The following is a 27,814-nucleotide window of genomic DNA, read 5'->3' on the forward strand; positions in this document are numbered from 1 at the left end:
AGCCCGTGTCTCAATTAATAAAGACTTTCACTATTGGAATCTCTTGAATGTTTAATTCAATGAAAAATACTTTTTTTAAACGTGCAGTTGTCGCCCTCTCCTGGTGAAGAGAATAAACGTTGCTCTACATACGTGTTATACTTTCGTTTTTGATCGCTACTGTAGACAATAAGTGTTTATATCCAAACTATAAGCTTTTATCCCAGTACTTATGTTATTTAAATGTCTGTAACAAAGACATGATGATGATTATGTGGTTAAAAAGACTGTTTGTGTTGCTTTCTGAAACCATAGCAGTAAGAATGCAGATTTGAATGTCTTCAATAACTTTCACATCGGCGTCAGTGGAGCGTGAAACAGTTGTAATAGACAATGCTGAATCGTTGTCATTCATGAATAAGATCGCATGGGTGTTTGAATAGAGATCGTGATATTTATATAACTATTAGTCATGCAGCCCTAATGTAAACACTGCAAAATGTTTTGCCATGATATCGCCACGTTCTCGCGAGACCAGTCAGATCTCGCGGGACACATCGGAGTCTCGCGAGATCTCGTGCCACGAGATCTCGTCACACCCCTACCCGATGCGTTTCATCCCAAGCCAATAGCAGTTCAGTAATTGAACGGAGGGAGGAATGATTCCTCTGGTTCTTGGGCGACGTCAAGAAACACCGATTCCGTTGTTGTCAAATGAGGTGTTGTTGTTCTTCTAAAAGATGCTTTCAGAATTTTTCATTAGATGTGTCTGTTTATTTTCACTCTCAGAGCGCTGTCTGATGCCCAAGAAGGTGGGACCTTGCCGTGGGGCGCTCCCTCGCTGGCACTTTAACCCTGTCACTAAGAAGTGCCAAAACTTCGTGTTTGGGGGCTGCAAAGAGAATCGCAATAACTTCCTGTCGCTGGAGGAGTGCGCCAAAGCTTGCCACACAGTCTCTGGTACACTGCTTTTTTTATTACATCCATTTATGATAATTTTCTTGATAAAGTGTAGATATATCGGCTCTCTCCTGCTGACACTAGACAATAGCTCTCCTCATTACAGCACGTCTCAGTGTGGCAGTGTGTGCGTCTCATGAATAATCAGGCTGCGATCGAGAGCTCTCGGGTCCCTGATGTGTGTGTTGTGCCAGACGCAGGTGCAGTGCTGCAGTGCAGCTGCTTGAATCTGCTGTACTCAAGAAACTAAAGATGAAGAAAGACACTGTGCTCCTGTCAGATCCTACTACAACACGTCCTATACTATACTGTGAAAACAGCATTTACTTAATCAGTGTTTTTGTAGTTCACTACAGTAAACTATCCTGTTACACTCAAACTAAATGTTTAAGGTAACTTCTTCCCACCACCTCATAGGACAAGTAAAATATCTATTGTTGTTTCTTTCATTCTGTCTGTTTGTTGTTCTATCATTTTATCATTCTATCTATCATTCTATTTTAAGCTATGTTTAGATGTAGCCCAAAAGGAAGATAATAAAATGTTTACAATCATTTATAACACAAGTTTGCATCAATATAATGGCATAAATAAAAACAAAATAAAATGAGTAGTATTTAAATAAAGCACATGCAAATATTTTAATTTAGTAATTATATAATATTATTAAAGCATAAAATATTTTTTATTGTTTTTAGTATCAATAATATATGTGACCCTGGACCACAAAACCAGTCTTAAGTCGCTGGGGTATATTTGTAGCAATAGTCAAAAATACATTGTATGGGTCAAAATTATTGATTTTTCTTTTATGCCAAAAATCATTAGGAATTTAAGTAAAGATCATGTTCCATGAAGATTTTTGTAAAATTCCTAATATAAATATATCAAAATGTAATTTTTGATTAGTAATATGCATTGTTAAGAACTTAATTTGGACAACTTTAAAGGTGATTTTCTCAGTATTTTGATTTTTTTGCACCCTCACATTCCAGATTTTCAATTAGTTGTGTCTCAGCCAAATATTGTTCTATCCTAACAAACCATACATCAATAGAAAGCTTATTTATTGAGCTTTTATATGATGTGTAGTTTTGTAAAATTTAACCTTATGACTGGTTCTGTGGTCCAGGGTCACATATTGTTCTATTATCTGTGAATATTTATTTAGTTGTTTTATAATTAGTTTTTTGCTTTAAATCTCTAGATTCTTATTTATTTAATTTCAGTTTTAGGTTCAGTGATTTTAGATGTTCTAATGTTATATACTGAAAAAAATTGTTTGATTTTTTACTTTAAACATTAGTTAACAGTAATAACCCTGATGTGATAGTGTATATAAAGAAATAATAATTGGCTCTCAGACACCTAAACTTTAAAATAATGGGTAAAGTATCAGTCATATAAGAGCAATATCGGTTGGTCTCTAAAACTCAGTCTTACCAAACTTGAAAAACCAACTACAAATACCAACTATAAAAAATTATAGTTTAGCATAACCATAATTTACAAAAGTTTAGTACAGTTTAGCGCCGTATAGTTTAGAATACTAGACTTTATGTACTTTGATTTAAGTCTCAGATGCTTACTATTCTTACTTTATTTCATCATAGATTACAGCCCTTCATCCCCAGAACCACCATCCTTGCCACTTTCCCTGAGCCAAAAGCCCATTGAGACGAATGTCTCTTCCTCAGCACTCATCCCCACAACTGAGTCCGTGGACCCGGAGCAGTGGGAGAGCGATTCAGAATCGAGCGGCTTCCCCCTCCACCCCTCCTCCGGGCCGTCAATCGCAGGTGCTGAAGACCACACCCACTCCACAGCCACGCCCCCCGCCCTCGTAGTCGTCCGTCAGAATCAGCCAGAGGCCACAGCTGAGCCTGACAGGCGCTTGACGTCCGACGATCCGTTTGATGACGAGAGGGGCCGTGCGGTAACACAAGCACCCACGGCTCCTGAAATTGGGCCCCTGCCCAGCCGGGAGCCCCTACAGCCTGATGAGCTGCACCGGGATGATTCTGAGGAAGACAAAGACGAGGACGAGATGGTGGTTTTCCCCACCGAACCGGATGAGGAAGAAGAGGACGAATGGCGGTACCTCACGCCGCTCACGACAGGGCCCTCGTCATCCCCTGCTTCAGATCTGCCACCTGTGGTCTTCACCGAAACCGCCTGGCAGGGGGCGCCGCTCACAACCACGGAGGATGAGGAAGGGGCAGAGCTTCGTCACGGCGGAACTGATTATCTTGCCGAAACGGAGCTTCACGACTCAGAGGTGTCCCAGGAAGCCGAGCAGGTACTCAATTAAACAAACTGAGCTCTATAATAATTATTTATTCATATTTTGGATTAGCTGTTTTAGACCTTTTTCCTGAGTAAACGATAAGCGCCGCCATTACGAATTCTAACGTCAGATTGAATGCTTTTCTGTTCCGGTTTCCCATTCAGATAGCGCCCATCTGTTTTTAATGTAGCTAACGTCCGCTGCTTCGTGTCATCTACACTCATTAAAGTGAGGCACTGACAAATGACGGTCATTGCGACATTGCCAAGTGATGGCGCTATGGAGCCATGTGCTTTTTGAAAACATTTTAATAGGTTTAACATTAGTTTATTAGCTCGGAATATACCCTAATTTGACTAGAAACAATGCAGACCGGAAATGCATTCTTTCAGTTAAGAGTCGGACTTACTTACGTGTTCAGGAAAAACGTCTATATTTTTAGTTTTATTTATCTTCAAATTTGAGTAATTTTATGTGCTTTTGTCATTTTTATTGGCAAACTCCAAACTCAGCCCAGATCTTCAGACTGATCTGACCAAGGGTGCTATATTTTTTGTAATTGATCAGACTTACAGTTTTCCTCAAAAAGACAATTAAAACTGGGGAAAATCCCTGAGACTTACATTGATGGAATGTTTAAATGAGCCAAGACTATTTAAACTGTCCAAATTCAAACTTAAACTTCCAGAATCCCTCGAGGCTCATTCAAACTCATCTAATATTTCTAAAATATCTCTATAGCAACACTCTAGCAACCATCCAAACTAACCTAGCAACCACCCTGAGTACCCTAGTAACCACATAGCAACACCATAGCAACCGCCCTGAGTACTCTAGCAACCGTATAGCAACACGTTACCAATAACTCTGGGTACACTAGCAACACCATAGCAACCATCCTGGGTACCTTAGCAACTGCATAGCAACACCCTAGCAACAATCCCAAGTACCCTAGTAACCGCATAGCAACACCAGAGTTGGTACCTTAGCAACCACCTCTGAGTACCCTAACAAGGGCAAAGCAACCACCATAAGTACCCTAGCAACCACATAGCAACACCTTAGCAACCACTCCTGTACCCCTGCAGCCACATAGCTAAGGTGTTTAGGGTGGTTGCTAAGGTGCTTCTATACAGTTGCTAAAATCTTAGGTGTGGTTGCTAGGGTGTTGCTATGTGGCTGCAGGGGTACAGGAGTGGTTGCTGAGGTGTTGCTATGCGGTTGCTGGGGTACTTATGCAACCACCCCTAAGATTTTAGCAACTGCATAGAAGCACCTTAGCAACCACCCTAAAACCTTAGCCACATCCTAGCAACCACCCCAGGTACCCTAGCAACCGTATAGCGAAACCCTAGCAACCTACCTAGGTACCCTAGTAACCGCATAGCAACACCCTAGCAACCACACCATGAACCCTAGCAACTAAACCTAACCCAGGTAGCAGGGTTAGCAACTAACCCAAACCCAGGTACCGTAGTAACCACCCTGAGTACCCTAGCAACACCTTAGCAATCACCCCTGATTACCCTAACATCTGCATAGCAACAACTTAGCAACCACCCCAAGTACGCTAGCAACTATATAGCAACATCTTAGCAACCACCCTAAGTACCCTATCAACCACATAGCAGCACCCTAAAAACAATTCTGGCTACCCTAGCAACTACATAGAAACACCCTAGCAATCACTCTGTGTACCTAGGCAACCATACAGCAACACCTTAGCAACTGCATTGCAACCACTCTAGCCTAGAAACTGCATAGCAACACCCAAGCAACTACCACAAGTACCCTTGCAACTGCATAGCAACACCTTAGCAACCACCCTAAGTACCCTAGCAACTGCCTAGCAACACCCTAGCAACTGCATTGCAACCACTCTAGCCTAGCAACCACTCTGGGTACCCAGCAACCGTATAACAACACTCTAGCAACCGCTCTAGCCTAGCAACTGCATAGCAACAACCTATCAACCACCCTAAGTACCTTGGCAACTGCCTAGCAACACCCTAACAACTGCATAGCAACCACCCTAGCCTAGCAACTGCATAACAGCACTCTAGCAATGGCTAGGCTAGAGTGCTGTTATGCAGCCCACCCCAAGTACACTAGCAACCATCCAGAATACCTTAGGAATACTTCAAAGGCTTAAGAGCTCTTTCAAGCTTCTATTTTATTGTGACAGAATGTATTGCCTTTAAAACATTCAAGCTTTAAAACTACTTTAAACTCCAAACTATGTCAGACTGAAAACCTTCAAACTTTTAAAAAACTAAAATCTTTTAAAAAAAAATCCTTAACTTTTTCAAACTTTCTGGTCAGGCTTTCTCAAGTTTGTCTTGAACTTTTTAATCTTTTAATTTTCAGGTTTTCATCTAATGTTTATGAACTGTATTACGTCAACCTCTGAATTTCAATTACCAAAAATGATCTTCAATAGTTTTAATTTTAGCTAACAATAATAACTGGAAAAAAGTAATGTTATGTACTTTTCTCATTTCAATTTTTGAAAAACAAGTTCAACAGTCATTCTTTTTATAAAATGAACAATTGTTTGTCTGCATGAAATATATTGTATCTTCGTAGAAATGATTTCATGATTGATTTATCTGACTTGTTTTGGAAGAGCAATGCGTTTATAGATTTGTTCTTCAGGCAGCACGGCAGGTTGTCGGCGAGCATTTCAGCAAAACCACAATTCACTGCAATCCAGTGACTCTTAAGCACTCTCCTTGTTTCTCATTCTCTGCAGGTGATTTGTGTCGACTGGAGCAACCTTGCAGGAAAAGGCTACGTTATACTCAACATGACAGACAACTTTGACTGCGTAAGTGCTGATTTTTTTTTTTTTTTTACAAAACCCAACCCAGAACTCTCTAACTAACCTCAACCCAACCACTTCATAAAAATCTGTTTTTCCATCACGATATGAATTAATTACTCTTAATTAAGGTGCATGTTCCGCTCAGAGCCCATTTCACATACTGCAGCAGAACTGCTGAAGGCTGCAGGAAGATCTCTGTCTCAGAAACATGCTGACTGCACAACTAAGGACGCTCAGCACAAACAATGGCACATGCTGTGAGCTCTGAGTGCATTTGTTTTATTAGCAGCCCGAACAATCCTCACGCTCTCTGGCCTTTACAGTGAAGAAAAATGAAAATGTGATTCTAAATCTTATGTACTTGTTAGCGGCGCTGCGAAACATGCACAGAGTTTACTTATATTTCTTTTAAAGGAATAGTTCACCCCAAAATAAAAAATGACATAAAATATATTCCATACAAGATTTACAGTAGATGAGTTTGTTTCTTCATCAGCATTGGAGAATATCCATAATCCATAAAAACACTTCCTCTAGTGAAAAAGTCCGTCTCCTGTTGTCCTCAAACATCAAAATCTGTATGAATACCTTACCCCTCACCCTGCCCCTAAACCTACCCATCATTGGGGTCTAGACAAATGGTACAAAATCATACGAGTAAGGTCACACGAATTCCCTGTCAAATGAACGCCAACATTAAAAAAATCGTAAGGTTTCGTTTTTCACTATTTTTAGTAGTTCAAAAAAACTACTTTTTGAACTCGTCCTAGACAATTTGTCTGATTTTCACCAAACTTGGCTCAGATCATCTTCAGACCATACTGGCAAAATGTTGTGGAAATTGACTTGATTAGTCAAACCATTCTCGAATAACACACAAACGAATTTGACGAAAAGCACGCAAAAATGGATCTGAGGCTATATCTCCGCAATGGCTTGGCATAGTGAGACCAAACTTGGTGTGTGTTATAACAACCATGGCCTGAGGCTACCTGCACAGTTTTGGAGCAGCATTACCTAGTGGTCAGGAGATATGAAAAATATGGCTATTTGTGCCTATAACCTCTGGATGGTTTGCCGAAAATCACAAAACTCTTTAGATTCAGTGGAGCATTCTGAGTCGAACCATACTCAGTTGTCCTGTGTCAGTCATTTTGGGTGTCGGTTATTTAGAATTTTTTTTCATCAAATGTTATATTTTATGAACGCATTGCCATACGTTATAAAGTAATTAAAAACAAAAAGTTAATATTTGTTTTAAATGGGTCTATTGTAATTAAATTGATCTCAATCTATTTCTTGAGCCATGCTGAGAACATAAATCAAAATGGTGGACAGAAAGTTCAGCTGACTATGGCAAAATTGATATTTATGTTGAAAACCTACTTTTTCGAACTCCTCCTAGACTGTTGGTCCAATTTTCACCAAATTTGGGTCAGATTATCCTCAGACCATCCTGACAAAAAGTTATGGATTTCATCTCGATATATGAAACGATTATCTTTTAATGCATTAACGAATTTGCTTAAATCATGCCAAACTGCGTCTGAGGCTGTATCTCTGCAAAGATTTCATATATTGACACCAAACTTTGTGTGTGCCATTGTCACCTCACACTAACCGTGCCACATCAATTTGGTAACAGCATCACCTATTGGTCAAAGGTAATAAACCATCCATTAACCATTAATAATGAAATTTCCAAAAAAGCCAATAACTTGATTGCATTAGCTTTTGTATTGAAACTGATCTCAATCTATTTCTTGGGCCATGCTGAGAACATAAATATCAATTTTGCCATAGTCAGCTGAACTTCCAGTCCGTCATTTTGATTTATGTAGAAAACCTACTTTTTTTCTAACTCCTCCTAGACTTTGTCCGATTTTCACCAAATTTGTGTCAGATCATCTTCAGACCATTCTGACAAAAATGTATGGATTTCATCTCGAAATACAAAACAGTTATCTTTATACGAATTAACTAATTTCCTGGAATCATGCCAAACTGCATCTGAGGCTGCATCTCTGCAAAGCTTTGAAATGTGTGTGTGCCATTGTCACCTCACACTGACAACGCCACATCAATTTGGCAAGAGTGTCACCTATTGGTCAAAAGTAATAAACCGTCCATTAACTATTAATAATTAAATTTTGATTGCATTAGCCTTTTGTAATGAAACTATTCTCAAAATATTCATTGGGTCATGCTGACAACATAGCAACATGGGATAGAAAACATCCCGAAAACCTACTTTTTAAAACTCCTTGACTGTTGGTCTGATTTTAAGTCAGATCATCTTCAGACTGTGCTGACAAAAAGTTCTTAATTTCATGTTGATAGACAAAACCATTTTGGTATAGCGCTGCAACAAAATTGAGGCATGATGCCAGACTATGTCTGAGGCTGTATCTCTGCAAAGCTTTGTCATATTGACACCAAACTTTGAGACACCATCAATTTGATAACAGTGTCACCTATTGGTCAAATGTGATATTCCATTAAATCGTATTACTAGTGGTTGTATGAATGATTTTACACCCATTTTGACTATAATCGTCTTAAAATGGCTTCAATTTCTCATTGCTTCAGTTGCCCTGATGCTTGCAGCTATATTTGTTTTGAGTTGCTTTTATATGGTTAAACATTTTAATTTTTGTTTTAGTTAAATTTGTAGTAGTTCTGTTGTGTTACTCGTTTTTATTTTATTTTTTCGCTTTCACTTCAAGTACTTCAACTTGAACTAAACAAAAAAATGTTCCTATGACTTATTAATTCATGGCCATGTTTTATCTGTTTGTTCTCTTATTTCAGCAAATCGTGACCATGTTGTACTTATTCATTCCCTCATTTTAACTGAGTTAAATCACAGCTATGATTCAACTAAAAAGAAGGAACGAATTAGTACAATGTGAACGTGACTTGCTAAAATTAGGAAACTAATAAATTATTAATCAGTGGTGCGAATGTATTTGGGCATAATTAATCGGTCGTGGGAATGAATTCCTAATCTTGATGTACAATGTCATTTATTTCAATTAAGGTCTTTTTTTAGTATTTTTTTGTTTTGTTCAATAACAACAGTACTGTCTTTGACTCAGTTTGAGACACTGTTCAGATCTCTAGAGGAGGGTCGTGCGAGTTCACCAGTGTCTTTCGCTCAGAAGAAACATCTGAGACTTAAGCTTCAGTTCTTCTTTGAATCGTACTGCTGTCTAAAGCGACCCTGTGATGTTTCTTTGGCACATACTCGCCAGCTTAGAAGAAGCCGGTCGTCTGTTGCCGTGGAAACGCTCCAGCGCCACGTAATTGCAGCATGATCGCGGAGAACTTTCCCCCCGCCGGCGATCCGACAGCTGCGCGCTTAACTGCCGAGTCTCCTGCGACGGAGCCCTGCTTTGAGCCCGAGCAGCACTGCAGAGCCATTGATCAGAAACCAATCCAGCCCACTGGACGAGAGCTCAAAGGCTCTGTCTGAATGACTCAGCGCTTGCTGTGAACGGCCTGGAAAGAGTCTGAGTTCTGTCTGTTTCTGGTCAGAGGATGTTTGTTACTGAGACTCTCGGGCCCAAACATAAGGTGAAAGAAATGTCTTAGACGTGACGTCTTAGTAACAGACAAAACAGACCTGGCTTTTAGATGGGTCACTGGTTCTCTGACTCGAATCTCCTGATACCGATGCTGTGGAAAGCTTGAAATTGTTTATTTCCAGGCATATTTTATGTCACTTTTCATTTCAATCATATCATTCATAGGTGTTTCATAATAAGTGGTCCGCAGGTCCGCATGTGCGACTAAAATAGGAAAATGCGCTGTGTAAATAAGTTCATACCGACATGGTTGCAACTGTTAATGTTTATAATGTTGCAATTAATTATCACATTTTCCAATTTTATTTACATTTCAAGGTGTATTTTTGACAGATTTCCCATGTTTTTATTTCTTCATAAATACAGCTTAAAACTAATTTATGCTCACCCTTTACTGTATTTTTGTTTATTGATTGCACCATTTTATGATTTATTTACTATTTTTGTCCACAATATTGCATTGAGATGTTTCATTTTTACATGAAGTTTTGACAAACATTTTGTGCATTTATAATTCGATTTTATTGTATTCATTTGAGTTTGTTATATGTGACCCTGGACCACAAAACCAGTCTTAAGTCGCTGGGGTATATTTGTAGCAATAGCCAAAAATACATGGTATGGGTCAAAATTATTGATTTTTCTTTTATGCCAAAAATCATTAGGAAATTAAGTAAAGATCATGTTCCATGAAGATTTTTTGTAAAAGTCCTACTATAAATATATCAAAATGTAATTTTTGATTGGTAATATGCATTGTTAAGAACGTAATTTGGAGAACTTTAAAGGTGATTTTCTCAGTATTTTGATTTTTTGCATCCTCAGATTTCAGATTTTCAAATAGATGTATCTCGACCAAATATTGTCCTATCCTAACAAACTTATTTATTGAGCTTTCAAATTTTTTTTGTAAAACTTAACCTTATGACTGGTTTTGTGGTCCAGGGTCACATATGTCATTTCAAAGTGTATTTTGTTTTACTTTCATTTATTTTTCTTTTTTTGTGCTATATTGCATTTTCTGGCAAATATTAAGTCATTTAAGTCAGATACAAAAATACACCTTATTTTTGTTCACATTTTTTCACTTTCACTGTTTTGTAATGTACCCATTTTTTTATTTTGTCCGCTATATTACATTGAAATATTTTATTTTACATAAATACATTTTGTGCACATTGTACTCTATATATATATATTGTATTTCTTTATTGTTTGCAACATTACATGAGTGCATATATGTATTTGATTTAGTTTGTTAGATAACATTTCAAGGTGTATTTTTTGACAAATTACTTTTTTTGTTACGTAAATACAACTTAAGTCTTATTTAAGCTCACATTCTACTATATTTTTATTGATTGATTACACCATTTTGTTATTTATTTTATATTTTTGTCCACTATATTGCATTCAGATGGATGAGTTTTGGTGCTATATTGCATTTTCTGACAAATATTCTGTCATTTTTCATTACATAAAAAATGTACACCCCATTTTTTTTCACGTTTTATTTTCACTTTCACTGTTTTATAATGCACCAATTTTTTTTATTTTGTCCACTACTTCACGTAAATACATTTTGTGCGCATTTACTAAATACTTTAAATAAATACATTCAATTTATTGTATTTATTAATTGTTTGCAACATTACACGACTTCATATATTTGACCTTGTCAGAAAATACACGTTGAAATTTAATATACAAATTACACATTTTTTACAGTTGACATTTCATTTATGCACACATTTTACCATATTTTTATCATGTACTTACTTTTTTTATTTTGTCCATAACATTCAAATATGTTAATTTTTTTACATATATATTTGTGCACATTTGAACTCGATTACATTGATCACAACATTTCATGATGGATTTTTCCATGGTATATTTATGTCCCTCCATACACGCAGTGTAGAAAAAAAACATAAAACGTTCATTCAACATTCAAAAAAATGTTTCTGTCCTAGTGAATATGTTTTTATAGCAGTTATTTAAACTACACTTAAAACAATATCCAAGTTAAAGTGTGCACAGAACAAAACAATATATAGTGTCAAAGTCGATATTTGTTTTACATCACTTGCTGTACATTTCAGTCACGGTTTATGTCTCACAGGACGAGTTTCGCATGGAGAGTGGCGACAGACTCCTGGAGATGCTGGAAAACACTTTCTCCCGAAAGATGAACATCCCACAAGGCTCCTGGCTCATTTTCCTCAGCAAACCCACACAGCAGGACCACCAGCTCCTGATGGCCTTAGCCAGCGAGCAGGGTAACACACACACACACACTCAAGGCACTTGTGGTCACATGTAATGTGAGGTTTATTGTTTAAATGAGAGGTGTTAGTAAATATGTAGGCTTTTAATTTCATGCTCTATATAAAGGATAAAAATAGCACGTATTATCTCTCACATCTCTGTTCAGTGCATTAGTGAGATGGTGAACCTGCTCAGGCGAATCTTACAATGACTTACTTGAGGTCGCATTACATTGCAAAATCAAATCAGTACCTGTTTAAGATTGCTTTCTAATGTTTTTATCATCATTTTCATCTCAGTGAGGCCCTTAATTCTCATTACCGAATTAAAGAAATTCGGTTAGACGTGCTTTGCGGTATCATTTTTACAGGACTCAATAATAGTATTAGTAATTAACAACATGTACTTAGTATTTACACGATATATTTTATTACTACATGCAAAAGTTCACGTAATCTGTAACTTAAGTGTTCCTAGAAATTTAAGTATTCATATGGTATGGTAGTTTTTGTTGTACTTAATGTAATATGTGCTAATTTATTTTTTTAAAATGTGTTCAGATAGAAACACTTTGTGAATTGCATTACTGAAAATGTAGGGGTCAATGTGCTTATTTATCATTAAGTCACAATGCAGACAAATCTTAACGGTCCTAACACAGGCTTAATTTCATTTTGCTAACTTGTACTTTGTTTTTCGTTTCAACAATTTGTCATGAAATTAACACTCTTTATTAAAAAAAACGTTATGTTGCATTTTCGTCTAATTTTCTTTTCATATTGCCTTTTCGCTGAAGAAATCATCCCCCCAAAAGACGTCCTGTCAATGTTGGGGGAAATCAGAAGAGGTCTATATGAGGTGAGACCGAAATGCAACAAATAATCAAATAAGTGCATTTATGTAACATTGATAATATGTATAATAAATATTTATTTGAGGTAGCACAGGTATATGTGTAGCCATAGCCAAAAATGCATTGTATGGGTCAAAATTATCGATTTTTCTCTTATGCCAAAACTCATTAGGATATTAAAGGGATGGTTCGGAGTAGAATTGACTTCATTGCTATGCACTCCGAAGCCCTTGTAAATACCCCATCCGAAGTTTTTTTTTTACCTTAGTCGAACATTTATGAAGATATTAGAGTTTTTTGAATTGCTTGTTACAGGAGTGATTGGTACATGTGATGTATCTCGTAAATTGCACCACTAAACGTGCAAGTAATCTTACCAAACTTGTACAGTAGTGTAAATAGGTTATGTACTCACAAAACGCTGCATCAGAACATTTGTAAGTCCACCATGAGTGTTTTAAAAACACGTTTTAGATCCCTCCTAGTCTCAAAAACTACAAATGGCGACACGTCGACGTCACTTCCCTGGTTTGAAAAAAGCACGTAAAAGTCCTCCTACAAGTTGACATGCACACAGATGTAGTAGGAGGACTTTTACATGCTTTTTTCAAGCCAGGGAAGTGACGTAGACGTGTCGCCATTTGTAGTTTTTGAGACTAGTAGGGATCGGCTAAAACGTGTTTTTAAAACACTCATGGTGGACTTAAAAATGTTCTGATGCAGCGTTTTGTGAGTACATAACCTATTTACACTACTGCACAAGTTTGGTAAGATTACTTGCACGTTTAGTGGTGCAATTTACGAGATACATCACATGTACCATTCACCCCTGTAACAAGCAATTCGAAAAACTCTAATATCTCCATAAATGTTCGACTAAGGTAAAAAAAAACTTCGGATGGGGTATTTACATGGGCTTCGGAGTGCATAGCAATGAAGTCAATTCTACTCCGAACCATCCCTTTAAGTAAAGATCATGTCCCATGAAGATATTTTGTACATTTCTTACCGCAAATATATCAAAACTAGATTTTGATTAGTTAAATGTATTGCTATGAACTTAATTTGGACAACTTTAAAGGTGATTTTCTCAGTATTTAGTAATTTCTAGCCCTCTCAGATTGCAGATTTTCAAATAGTTATCTCAGCCAAATATTGTCCTTTTCTAGCTTATTTATTTAGCTTTTAGATAATGCATAAATCCCAGTCTGCCCCTTATGACTGGTTTTGTAGTCCGGGGTCACATTTATTCATTCATTATTATTTTTTCAGATCGGAATTCAGAATTATTCGACCGTAAACACGTGTCACTCGAGGCCCAGTCAGACTCGGAGCGACTACGGGAAGCTATTTGTGGTTTTAGTGATCATCGGATCGGTTTGTGTGCTCATTATTGCTTCTGGAATCATCTACATCTGCTGGCAACGTCGTTTACCCAAACTCAAAAACATGGTAGGTCTTTGATATGGTGTTTACTTCACAAAAACTGAGGTAACGTTACGAGTCCAAATGTTTTGTGGTAATGACATATTATGCTGTCAACAGAGCTCGAGCGCGATTGATATGCAGCTCCAATGCTAATTACTAACCTCAAGAGCCTCTGAATGTCATTTCGGGTTCAAATCGATTTACTACTTGTCTTGGCTTTTGTCTCCTCGCCGCGTCCGAAGTCGAGAGGCGAAGAGCTGCACTTTGTGGAGAACGGTTGCCATGACAACCCCACACTGGACGTAACGAGCGACAGCCAATCAGAGATGCAGGAGAAGAAGCACAGCGCCAATGGGGTGACGGCGGGCGGCGACGGGGGAAGCGGTTGGCAGGTGCTCGTCAACAAGCCCGGGAAAGAGGAGGAAGACAACCAGGAGGAAGACACGCACCTTTAATCCCGGGCAAACAATCAGAAACGGCATGGGGAAGCAGTATCGCATTACAGACTATGAAGGCACAAAACATTCTCAAGCTTTTTCGAAACATCTGCTGTACAAAATGTGATGTATTTTGGCTTGTACGACGTTTTTCTTTATCTGCATTACTAAATTCCGACGGACTGAAAAGTGCTCTAAAATGAAACGGGACAATTTCCAGTGCAGAATTTATTTAAATCGAATGTGTCGAACAATCAGCGAGGCATTTCATAAGTTAAAATCAGTTTCTTAGACAATAGTTCCTTGCACTGTTAAAGCAATAGTTCACTCCAAAACGTTAAATATGTAACGTTAGTTTAACTCACACACGTCGTTTCAAACTTACGTAGTTTTTTGGGGGGGAGGAAAAATTGTGAGGGATCTTCCCAACAGTTCGTAACCTCTGAGAAAATAAGTTGTGTGATAAATTCCAATAGTTTATTTTGTAAAATAACGATGACCAATGGTAGAAGCTTCTTGAAAAAAATGACATGTTTGAAACGGCTTTAAGGCGTTTAAATGATTTTTCTTTTTGGGTGAATTACAGAAAAAAAAAAACTAATGTACTTGAAGACAGAGAAAGAGATTGTACCAAGGTTTATGTTGTTGTTTTCTCGAAGATGTTGACTGTGTATCTCGTAATACACTATAATCATTCGTTCTCGATTTTACTTATTTCAATGCAAGTATTAACAGTTAAGCAGGCTGCATATCGTGTTTTTACATGCTGAATGCTGGATGGACGCCTACCTGCCTTGCTCCTTTATTGTGCATCGGATTGGCTGCTCCGTACTGGATTAAATGTCGCTATTCGTTAACGTTTTATTTTTTATATATTGCACCTTTAACGTTGCTCAGCACCAACGGCCTCCAAAGCAGAACCAGATTCTCCTTACAAAGGAATCTTTCTTATAGAAACGTGTCGAGTGGAGCTAAGTAACGATTTCTTTTATATGTTTTCAGTGTTCATTGAAGTTGTTCAAACTTTTAAACCGTGATCACAATAAAAAAAAAAGAAGTGTCAAATTAGCTATCATAGTGATGATCTTGTTTATGGTACAGACTATGTGTCAAAGAACAATCTTATTTGTCGCAATAGAAAGGCTTTTTAAAATCATTTTAAGTGCATGAAACCATGTAGTATAAGTCTATGCACACATCAGGGGTCAACAGATTGTACACAATTTAGCAAACGCGAACCGTTCGTGTTTAACAGATTTAAATGGCTAGTACTTCAGAACGCTCTATATAACGTTCATGCATTTTGTTGTTTGTTTATTAAGCCTTGACGTAGGGAAGTTTGACGCCAGTGTAGAACGCTGTTGAACGCTTCTGTTTTGTACCTTTCTGTCCTGGTACGAGAGCTATTAGCAAATTTGCACTTTTTCCATTTTGATTTTGTACCTCAAACTGCTTTATGTATCTGATTGTAAGGGGATTTAGATCTCGTCGTTTTCTGGTAATTTTATGTTATCCCACCTCTTGAAAATTAAAAAAAATAAATGTTTTGAGAAGTCTTGTCCGTCACTTTTTAAACTGTCACTGCTGCCCTCTACTGACTAATGAATGAATTACCATATACAATTGAAATATTCAAGAAGTTTGAAACCAGATTAAAGTTTAAATCCATATTTTATTTTTCTCTGAAATTGACAAAGTTGCATTGATCATGCTACTGAACCCTGTGTAAAACATTACAATGTTTAACCTCTGAACGATGGCACTAGAAGATATATATTGTATGACATCAGAATGAGATATAACTGCATCAATACATTCAGTCATGATTATTCTAGAACACTTAACATCTACATCCAGAATCTACTAATCAAGAGCTACGTGAGTGAGTTAGAAGCACGGACGTTACAATTACGCATCCTGGCATTCCAAACATTAAGTTTTGGCGAACTTTGAGGAAAGAAATAAAAACAACCATTAAAAACAAATAAAATAAATAATTTTCTGCCACAATGAATACGGTGAACACTTAATCGAAGTAGTAATTTTGCAAGAAGATGCTGTTCAAGCCATTGAAGACGGGCTGATAGTTGTAAATAAGAGCTTTCTCTTCTTCGCTTTGCGAAGAAAACCGATGATGGTTTTTCATTGCTGAAAAAGACAATTAGCACATAAAAGCATTAATAAAAATTCTCAAATATTGACTTTTAAAACCAAACCCAAGGTTTACGTGAAATTAAAAGAGTTAATAAAGGCCAAGATGACAGATTCTCAACTTCAAATTGCAATTTTTAGATGACCAACCTTCAGAAACAAAGAAGTAGGCCGTGTAGAAAGTGGCTTTGATGGCTGAGAGCGTGTGCACCATGCCAGCTTTCTCAATCCACTCAAATGGACTTTTCTCTGGGTGCCATTGAACAGCATAGAAGGGATATCGATATGCTACAGAATATACAACAGAGGTTCATTACATTATATACTTATATCCAAAAGCGTTAATTATTTAAATTGCGATCATACAAAGAGATGCTCTGTAGCATTCATACCCTCCATGGTGGAAATGAACTCCTTCTCGCCATCTGTATTTGTGGTCAGGACTCGATAAAAACGCTTGAGCTTGGCATTGCTACTGTAATTCTGTAAGAGCAAATCATGTTTAGAAAACTTAGAATAAGAACAAAAAAAAAAAAACAGCTAAGGTAAGTAACTCGAGTTACGTAATCAGATTACTTTTTCAAGTAACTAGTAAATTAATCATATTTAGACACCTCAGAGTAAGAACAAAAAAAATTTGAGGTATACCGTGACTGGTCCACAGTGTTGAGGGTAACGCGTTACAAGTAACTCAAGTTAAGTAATCAGATTACTTTTTCAAGTAACTAGTAAAGTAATCAGATTTAGACAACTCGGAATGAAAAAAAACAGCTGAGGTATAAAGTGACTGGTCAGCAGTTTTGGAGGTTACGCCTTACAAGTAACTTGAGTTACGTCATCAGATTACTTTTTCAAGTAACTAGTAAAGTAATCAGATTTAGACACCTCAGAGTAAGAACGAAAAAAATTTGAGGTATACCGTGACTGGTCCACAGTGTTGAGGGTAACGCGTTACAAGTAACTCAAGTTAAGTAATCAGATTACTTTTTCAAGTAACTAGTAAAGTAATCAGATTTAGACAACTCGGAATGAAAAAACAGCTGAGGTATAAAGTGACTGGTCAGCAGTTTTGGAGGTTACGCCTTACAAGTAACTTGAGTTACGTCATCAGATTACTTTTTCTAGTAACTAACTAATCATTTTTTTTTAGACAACTCAGAATAAAAAAAAAGTTGAGGTATACAGTTACTGGTCAGCAGTGATGGAGTAACGCTACAAGTAACTTGAGTTATGTAATCAGATTACTTTTTCAAGTAATTAGTAGAGTAATCATATTTAGACAACTTAGAACTGAAAAAAACAGCTGAGTTATACAGTGACCTGTCTGTAGGGTTGGGGGTAACGCATTACAAGTAACTTGAGTTACATAATCAGATTACTTTTTAAAGTAACTAGTAATCACATTTAGACAACTCAGAATAAAAAAATAAATAAAAAAAGTTGAGGTATACAGTGACTTGTCTGCAGTGTTTGGGGTAACGCATTACAAGTAACTTGAAAAAGTAATCTGTTTACATAAATCAAGTAACTAGTAATCACATTTAGACAACTCAGAATAAAAACAAAAACAAGTTGAGGAATACAGTGACTGGTCCGAAGACTTTGGGGTAATGCATTACAAGTAACTCAAGTAACATAATCAGATTCACAACTCAGAATAAGAACGAAAACTAGCAAACTAGTAATAATATTTGGTCAACTTAGAATAACGAAAAAGTAACACATAAGTTACTTGAGCCATGTAATGAGATTACTTTTTCCAGTAACTAGTAATCACATTTAGACAACTCAGAATAAAAAAAACAAAAAACAAAAAAAAAAACAGATGAGATATACAGTGACCAGTCTGTAGGGTTGGGGGTAACGCATTACAAGTAACTTGAGTTACATAATCAGATTACTTTAAGTAACTAGTAATCTTATTTAGACAACTCAGATTAAGAACGAAAACTAGTAATCATGTTTGGTCAACTCAGAATAATGAAAAAAAAAAGTTGAGGTATACAGTGATTGGTCTGTAGGGTTGGGAGTAACGCATTACAAGTAACTTTAGTTACATTTTCAGATTCACATAACTCAGAATAAGAACGAAAACTAGTAAACTAGTAATTATATTTGGTCAACTCAGAATAATGAAAAAGTAACGCATTACAAGTAACTTGAGTTATGTAATCAGATTACTTTTTCAAGTAACTAGTAACCTTATTTAGAAAACTCAGAATAAGAACAAAAAAAGGTTGAGGTATACAGTGACTGGTCTGCACTCTGCACTGTTTGGGGTAACAAAGTATAAGTAACTTTAGTTACTTGAAAAAGTAATCTGATTACATAACTTGTAATTTTATTTAGACAACTCAGAATAAAAACACAAAAAAGTCGGGGTATACAGTGACTGGTCTGCACTGTTTGGGGTAACGCATTACAAGTAACTTGAGTTATGTAATCAATTACTTTTTCCAAGTAACTAGTAATCATATTTACACAACTTAGAACTGAAAACACAGCTGAGGTATACAGCTGTAGGGTTGGGGGTAATGCATTACAAGTAACTTGAGTTAATCAGATTAATTTTTCAAGTAACTAGTAATCATATTTAGACAACTCAGAATAAAAATAAAAAGTTGAGATATACAGTGACTTGTCTGCAGTGTTTGAGTTAATGCATTAAAAGTAACTTGAGTTAATCAGATTAGTTTTTCAAGTAACTAGTAATCTTATTTAGACAACTCAGAATAAGAACGAAAACTAGTAATCATATTTGGTCAACTCAGATTAATGAAAAAAAAGTTGAGGTATACAGTGACCGGTCTGCAGTGTTGGGGGTAACGCATTACAAGTAACTTGAGTTATGTAATCAGATTACTTTTTCAAGTAACTAGTAACCTTATTTAGAAAACTCAGAATAAGAACACAAAAAGGTTGAGGTATACAGTGACTGGTCTGCACTCTGCACTGTTTGGGGTAACAAAGTATAAGTAACTTTAGTTACTTGAAAAAGTAATCTGATTACATAACTCGTAATTTTATTTAGACAACTCAGAATAAAAACACAAAAAAGTCGGGGTATACAGTGACTGGTCTGCACTGTTTGGGGTAACGCATTACAAGTAACTTGAGTTATGTAATCAATTACTTTTTCCAAGTAACTAGTAATCATATTTAGACAACTTAGAACTGAAAACACAGCTGAGGTATACATCTGTAGGGTTGGGGGTAATGCATTATAAGTAACTTGAGTTAATCAGATTAATTTTTCAAGTAACTAGTAATCATATTTGGACAACTCAGAATAAAAATAAAAAGTTGAGATATACAGTGACTTGTCTGCAGTGTTTGAGGTAATGCATTAAAAGTAACTTGAGTTATGTAATCAGATTACTTTTTCAAGTAACTAGTAATCATATTTGGTCAACTCAGAATAATGCAAAAAGTTGAGGTATACAGTAACTGGTCAGCAGGGTTGGGGGTAACGCATTACAAGTAACTTGAGTTACGTAATCAGATTACTTTTTTTGCAATAAACTAGTAATCTTATTTAGACAACTTAGAAGGAAAAAACAGCTGAGTTATAAAGTGACTGTTCTGCAGTGTTTGGGGTAATGCATTACAAGTAACTAGAGTTACATAATCAGATTACTTTTCAAGTAACTAGTTATCTTATATGAACAACTCAGAATATGGGGGAAAAAATCAGCTGAAGTATACAGTGACTGCTCAACAGATTTTTGGGGTAACATAAGTAACTCAAGTTCATCTTACTAACAAGTAAAGTAATGCATTACTTTTAAATTTACAACAAACTCTCAGAGCTACTATTTCCAAAAAGTTACTTTGTTTTGAGACCTCTCATTCTTATGTTATGAGAAAGGTGCGATGCATTGTGTGTAAACCTGATGCTTATTGTACTTCTAGACTAAATGGGACCCTGGACCACAAAACCAGTCTTAAGTAACACGGGTACATTTGCAGTAATAGCCAAATATGCATCGTGTGGGTCAAAATTATAATTTTTTATTTTATGCCAAAAATCTTTAGGATATTAAGTAAAGATAATGTTCCATGTAGATATTTTGTAAATTTCCTACCGTAAATATATCAAAAATAAGCTTTCCATTGATGTATAAATCTCAATTTTGTCAAATGTACCCTTATGACTGGTTTTGTGGTCCAGGGTCACAAATGTGAACATTCATTTACTCATCTACTTAAAAACAGATTCATTATTCCTCAAAATGTATTAAAAAAAAAAAAGTGAAACGCACACTCAGAATATGACAAACATGCAATAATTAAATCTGTTAAATAACACAATTATACTTTATGTATTTAATTTCACTGCTGACCTTTGATGGTCCTATTTAACCATGTGAATCAGCAAAAATGACTTAAGTTAAACTTGGACGTGTTGTTCAATTAAGAGTGTTATTGTTATTATTTTTTCCTTAGTAATGCATTAAGTTCCATAAAAAGTAACTAAGTAATGCAATTAGTTACTTTTTAAGGAGCTACTCAATATTGAAACCCATTACTTTCCCAACGCTGCTGGTCAGTATGCAAAAAGCAGCATCTTGAGAAACACTCAACTGTTTCTGTTTTTTATGTTCTTTGGTTCTGTTGTTCCATTGTGAAATTACTTCTGAAAAAAAAATCTAATATGCATAAAAAACATTATCAAATTAAAAACAGCCGTTACCTGCATGGACAAGCTCCAGCTGTGGAAATTAGACGTGATGTTTTCTTCTGCCAGAGACTGAATAACATCCTTTGGAAACTTCTTTAACAACCTGCTGTTTTGGGATCCTGTAAACAATAAAAATCATTCACCAAACACTAACCCCCACTAAACAAAGTTAATGAGCTAATGCGCACCATGCTTTGCAACAAATTAGTTAGAAGGCAGATTTTGCTGTTTATCCATTTATGAAAATTAGAAAGAGTTGCAGATGTATAACCACATTATGTTTTTAAATATGCTTATATAAATATACTAAAGAATGTACTATAGTTTTCCACCGAATAATTAGCACTTGTTATTATTGTCCAGAACAACAGTTCTGTACTACTAATATGAGTTTTGCATTTCAGAATGTGACACATTTACTGAAAAATGCACCATTACCAACCTGGGCTGAAGGTCAATGGCAGGGCGACAGCTTTGGTGTCAGTCAAGGTCAACAAGTTCTTGTTGCTGGTCAGAACCGCGAGCTGCTGGAAGCCCTGGCAGGTGCCCCAGATCGGAAAATAATCCGAAGCATCATTAGCCTGTTGAAGAACCATGAATGAACATTCAGATCAACTCAAACTAATTTTATACATGACAATATTTCGAACTTACCTTTATTGCAAGTTCATAGAAAATCTTCGCCGTTCTGGTAAACTGAGACTTTTCAATGTCCACATTTCCACCAGGCAGCAACAACCTAAATGTGTATTAACAGTCAATCGATATAAAAATGAATTAAAAACAGCAGTTATGGAATATGATACCTGGTCTATCAATTGATTTACAAGTTGAACCAAATATAAACCAACTTCCATGTTCCACACATATCTACCATGGTAGGTGTTAATTAAACTACTCAGAAACACTCACCCATTTATTGCATTGAACAGGCTTTCATACTCCTCCTCTGTGCGATTTATGCTGCAAAATAAACATTTACCTTCATATATTACTTATTAAATTGTTTATCTTTATAGCATGTAGTTTGCATTTAAACATACCGAATTGGTACAACCCTGGCACCAGCTGACTCCAAGTGTTTCACATATGATGCAGCTATATATGAAGATCCCTGCGCATGAGGGTCGTCCTCTAAGTTTTCCTGGGCTAAAATTCCTGAAGTGCGAAAAGACGTATGTATTAGGTTTTTACATTCCCTTAGTTAATAAACAATGGTTTCACTACAAATAAAACCAAACAAAACATGGTTAAACAGTTAAACTATGGTAACCACAAATAACCATGGTATTTTTTGACAAATCCGCCAAAAAAACCATACACTATATTAAAACCAAAGTTCATTTTAATAAAGGTAACATAAGGTTGTTCTGGTTTGTTATTTGTGACCCTGAACCGCAAAACCAATCATACTGGTATATTTGTCGCAATAGCCGAAAATACACCATGGGTCAAAATTATGATTTTCCTTTTATGCCAAAAATCGTTTGGACATTAAGTAAAGATAATGTAACGTTAATATATTTTTTTAGATTTCCAAACAAAAATATATCAATCTTAAATTTTAATTAGTATCACGCATTGCTACTTAATTTGAACAAAGTCCAAGGCAATTTTCTCAGTATTGCACCCTCAGATTGCGAAATAGCTGTATCTCGGCCAAATATTGTCCTATGGGAAATGGAAAGGTTATTTAGTTAGCTTTCAGATTGTGTATAGGCTACATCTCAATTTGACTAAATTAACCCTTATGACTGGTTTTGTTGTCTAGGGTCACATTTGTCTTCCAGACTAATCAAGATGGTGTTTAGCAGATGGTATCACAACCACAAAAGCCCCCAACCTCTTCAAACCAAAATGTCAAATATCAATCCAAACCAAATTGGACAGGTTAGAAGACCAGCTAACCACTGGCTGGTTAAAGCTTTTCGGTGAGGTTAGGTGGTCTTCCTATGTAATTGTTTTTAAGAGTTAAAAAAATAATCCAGAAGAAACGAGAACGTTCTAGCAGCGAACCTGCGGAGAAGGATGCTGCGATAAAAAAAAAAACCCCATTGAACAACATGACATCGCAGGAATACGAGACACTATACACTAAACAAGACATTAAAACGCCTCAAATTATCGCTCACCGATGATGGGTCTGTAATTTAAATTACGAGCGCATGATGCTGGAGAACCGCATAGAAAAGCGGCAAACACCGCGAACACGAGCACCTGGCGATACATTCACCTCAGGTAGCACGCCAAAGGACGAAATAAATAAAAGCTCCTCGATGTTATCAGTAATGAAGGCAATGAAGTCAGCTCCACTGGCGATGTCAGGCTTTTTAAAGGAAGCTGCACCCGGTTCCGCTTATCCTCAGCAGTAGTCACGTTAACCGAGACCGAGCGGCGTCCTGACACGCGTGAATTATTGAGGCGTTGACGGTTCTTCAGTGAGGATCAGATCTGATGAATTCACAATCCAATGGGAGAATCGCGAAAAGTCACGGCTGGCCCCGCCCACTCGAATCGTCACAAACAGCCTTAAAATGTTCTTAAATGTCAGCTTCTAAATGTAATACGTGTGTTTTGAATAAATCATTACACGCTGAGTAAACGTTAACCTGTATTTTGTAAAAGATAACTGATAATCACACGAAGGCACGATAGAAAAGCAATGACTATAACGATTTTCCCCCCACATTAAATACATAGAAAAACATTGCATGCCGTTATTAAAACAATAGTGTCAATTATCATACCACATAATCATCATTAATGACCTTTCATAACAGGGTAGGTACTAATCACTTGTACTTGTACTAACAATAATGGTATGTCAGCTGTTAAATGAATATACGTCCTGAAGAAAGTAGGTTGTGTAATACATAGGAAGGTTTCTGTAAACCTAACACAAAAGGTTTTTAATGAGGGTTGCAAAAAAAGTAAACATGGATCTCAAATAAAGGTGTGTAAGAAGATCTGAAAGCAGAGAAAACGTTTTGATCGTTGTGGGCAACAGTATTAAAGACAAAATGTCCTCCCACTAAAGAGAAAGTTCTTCTGAAGTCGCAGGTTGTTGTTTGTTTTTTTTGAAAAGCTAACCAACTTCCTGTCAATGCTTTAATGCTGACAAGCTGCAGGGACAGGTCTACCTACCAAGACCACAAAAACAGAAGAAAGTGTTTAGTAAGCAGAGTGTAGATGAAAGAAAAGACCTTTTATTGCAGAAACAGATTGCACAAGAATCGAAATTAGTACAGGCCATTCACAGAATATGACAAGATTAAGATCAGTTGTGGTCTGGTAATGATTTCAGAGCTCTTCTTTTCTGTTCAGCTCTTCTAGATCTGAAGTCATAAACCAGAACAACAACCATAGCCACGCCCACCAGAGCAGAGACAGCCAATTGGATCACAGCTTCAGTTGAATTACAACAGCAGACGCATTCTGACGGGGAAAAAAAAGAACGAAATAAATATTCGTATACAGAATTATTGATAACATCCTTCTGATCCCTTGACGCTACCTGAACATGGTTGACAGAGTTCGCTGATGTCCAGATGTGTGGTCTGGTTGCGGATGGGATTTTTGAGAACACAGCTGTAGGTGTTTTTATCCTGATATTCCACCTCCAGAGGTAGAGAGAGACTGGTGCTGAGATCTGACACACTTATGCTAGACAATAAACTGCCTCCTTTGTACCAGGAGAGAGTCACATGACCCACATTCACCACTGAACACAGCAGGACACATCTGGATGGTTCTGATGATGGAGGGCTTTGAGGACAATAACTGGCGATGACAGGAACGGGAAGACGAGCTGGAAAACATTAGAGAAATTTAAATAAATCAAAATGTCTATGAGTTTTGAATCTGTGGCTTTTTACCCACCAATGACAGTAAGGTTGAACGCTTTCTTTGACACTTGTTGCCCAATCATCTGTGCTTTATAAAGTCCAGAGTCTGTGGTTCTGATGTTTGTGATGGTCAGAGATCCAGTCTGATTGTCCAGCCTCAGTCTGTCTCTGAATATGCAGTGAGTTTCAAAGATGGCTTGGGATGATATGTTTAGTTTAGCGATGCAATAGTCTCCACACATCCACATAATCAGATCGTCCTCTTGTATTTTAGTCACGCCAGTCTGCAAGGTGACAGATTCGCCCTCCATCACCGAAAATGACTTGATTTCATCTGCCTCGACACCAAACACACCTGAAACACACAGGAGCACTTCTTTCTCAAATCACTGACTAAAGCAATTTAAGCAATGAACTTAAAGGGATGGTTCGGAGTAGAATTGACTTCATTGCTATGCACTCCGAAGCCCTTGTAAATACCCCATCCGAAGTTTTTTTTACCTTAGTCAAACATTTATGGAGATATTAGAGTTTTTCGAATTGCTTGTTACAGGAGTGAATGGTACATGTGATGTATCTCGTAAATTGCACCACTAAACGTGCAAGTAATCTTACCAAACTTGTACAGTAGTGTAAATAGGTTATGTACTCACAAAACGCTGCATCGGAACATTTGTAAGTCCACCATGAGTGTTTTAAAAACACGTTTTAGCCGATCCCTACTAGTCTCAAAAACTACAAATGGCGACACGTCGACGTCACTTCCCTGATTTGAAAAAAGCACGTAAAAGTCCTCCTACAAGTTGACATGCACACAGATGTAGTAGGAGGACTTTTACGTGCTTTTTTAAACCAGGGAAGTGACGTCGACTTGTAGTTTTTGAGACTAGTAGTTCTCGGGTAAAACGTGTTTTTAAAACACTCATGGTGGACTTACAAATGTTCTGATGCAGCGTTTTGTGAGTACATAACTTATTTACACTACTGTACAAGTTTGGTAAGATTACTTGCACGTTTAGTGGTGCAATTTACGAGATACATCACATGTACCATTCACTCCTGTAACAAGCAATTTCGAAAAACTCTAATATCTCCATAAATGTTTGACTAAGGTAAAAAAAACTTTGGATGGGGTATTTAGATGGGCTTCGGAGTGCATAGCAATGAAGTCAATTCTACTCCGAACCATCCCTTTAAAGAGCAGGTCATTTGGGTTTTCAAAATAATGTATTTGTTGCAGTTTGTAACGTAGCTATCCTTCAATGTAAAACAATCTGCAAAGTTAATAATCAAAAAAAGTTCTGTCATGTCGAGAAGACGCCGTGTTCTGCACAGTGAAAGTTTGTTTTGTTTTCATTGGCGAAAGTACATAATGTGAAGAATCAGTGGTTAAAATAAATGTTTTACAGAGGACTGCTTCTCTAATCTTGGTGAGTTGCTAAATGCCATAAAAGATAAATCCATACCTTCTTTATTTGGACCAACAAGCGTCTCCAAACCACAACCTGTAAGTATGATTAATGCATTATATGTACATTTTCAACTGTGTGCAGGTTTTTGTGCTAATATGTGACATACACCTAGTGCAGTTTTAGGTTTCCAGGTAAACTACGATATTACTGTATTACTGAAATAGTTCTGATAATTCGCTGTGAACCCACTATTTTCTAAAAACATTTCAATTAACGCAGACTGTTGTTGTTCTAATCACTTTGTTTAATGTAGACCTACAGTGGGGGAAATAATTATTTGATCCCCTGCTAATTTTGTACGTTTACCCACTGACAAAGAAATGATCAGTCTATAATTTTAATAGTATTTGATTTGAACAGTGAGAGATAGAACAACAACAAAAAAATCCTTAAAAACGCATTTCAAAAATGTTATCAATTTAATTTCATTTTAATGAGTGAAATAAGTATTTGATCCCCCATCAATCAGCAAGATTTCTGGCTCTCAGGTGTCTTTTATACAGGTCACGAACTGAGAGTAGGAGAACTCTCTTAAAGGGAGTGCTCCTAATCTCAGCTTGTTACCTTTATAAAAGACACCTGTCCACAGAAGCAATCAATCACTTAGATTCCAAAGACCAAAGAGCTGTCCATGGATGTCAGGGACAAGACTGTAGACCTACACAAGGCTGGAATGGGCTACAAGACCATCGCCAAGCAGTTTGGTGAGAAGGTGACAACAGTTGGTGCGATTATTTGCAAATGGAAGAACACAAAATAACTGTCAATCTCCCTTAATCTGGAGTTCCTTGCAAGATCTCAGCATATACAGGCCCGTCTGAAGTTTGCCCATGAACATCTGAATGATTCAGAGGAGAACTTGGTTAAAGTGTTGTGGTCAGATGAGACCAAAATCGAGCATCGACTCAACTTGCCGTGTTTGGAGGAGGCGGAATGCTGCCTATGAAGATCATTTTCTTATCTAGCGCCTAAACTCTGGAACAATCTACCTAACACTGTTCGGGAGGCAGACACACTCTGTCAGTTTAAATCTAGATTA

At 36.8% G+C, this 27,814-nt stretch overlaps 3 protein-coding genes across 3 annotated transcripts in view; 1 reads left to right on the forward strand and 2 right to left on the reverse strand.

The window, feature by feature from the left end:
• The window catches only part of podxl2 (podocalyxin-like 2), a 33,022-nt gene extending 16,841 nt beyond the window's left edge, over positions 1–16,181 (forward strand). Inside the window, exons 3-9 of the mRNA XM_073844381.1 lie at positions 769–939; positions 2,553–3,238; positions 5,979–6,053; positions 11,763–11,919; positions 12,705–12,766; positions 14,034–14,213; positions 14,432–16,181. Coding sequence (XP_073700482.1) covers positions 769–939; positions 2,553–3,238; positions 5,979–6,053; positions 11,763–11,919; positions 12,705–12,766; positions 14,034–14,213; positions 14,432–14,644 — 1,544 coding nt within the window. The 3' untranslated portion in view covers positions 14,645–16,181. The remainder of the gene's footprint in view (positions 1–768; positions 940–2,552; positions 3,239–5,978; positions 6,054–11,762; positions 11,920–12,704; positions 12,767–14,033; positions 14,214–14,431) is intronic.
• Positions 16,182–16,278: 97 nt separating this feature from the next.
• LOC141338768 (gamma-glutamyl hydrolase) lies at positions 16,279–23,989 on the reverse strand. The gene is made up of 9 exons (XM_073844386.1): positions 23,591–23,989; positions 22,502–22,616; positions 22,371–22,421; positions 22,113–22,197; positions 21,901–22,039; positions 21,471–21,577; positions 17,170–17,260; positions 16,928–17,065; positions 16,279–16,774 (listed from the first exon to the last, which is right to left on the reverse strand). The coding sequence occupies exons 1-9, from the start codon at positions 23,685–23,687 to the stop codon at positions 16,653–16,655; spliced, it is 945 nt and encodes a 314-aa protein (XP_073700487.1). The 5' UTR covers positions 23,688–23,989; the 3' UTR covers positions 16,279–16,652.
• A 224-nt stretch (positions 23,990–24,213) lies between these two features.
• On the reverse strand, positions 24,214–25,652 carry LOC141338769 (SLAM family member 5). The gene is made up of 3 exons (XM_073844387.1): positions 25,338–25,652; positions 24,973–25,266; positions 24,214–24,893 (listed from the first exon to the last, which is right to left on the reverse strand). Exons 1-3 carry the CDS (start codon positions 25,612–25,614, stop codon positions 24,736–24,738), a joined length of 729 nt encoding a protein of 242 aa, XP_073700488.1. The 5' UTR covers positions 25,615–25,652; the 3' UTR covers positions 24,214–24,735.
• Between the last annotated feature and the right edge of the window lie 2,162 nt (positions 25,653–27,814).

This window comes from Garra rufa, chromosome 7 (genome assembly GCF_049309525.1).
Source record: "Garra rufa chromosome 7, GarRuf1.0, whole genome shotgun sequence".
Lineage (NCBI taxonomy): Eukaryota > Metazoa > Chordata > Actinopteri > Cypriniformes > Cyprinidae > Garra > Garra rufa.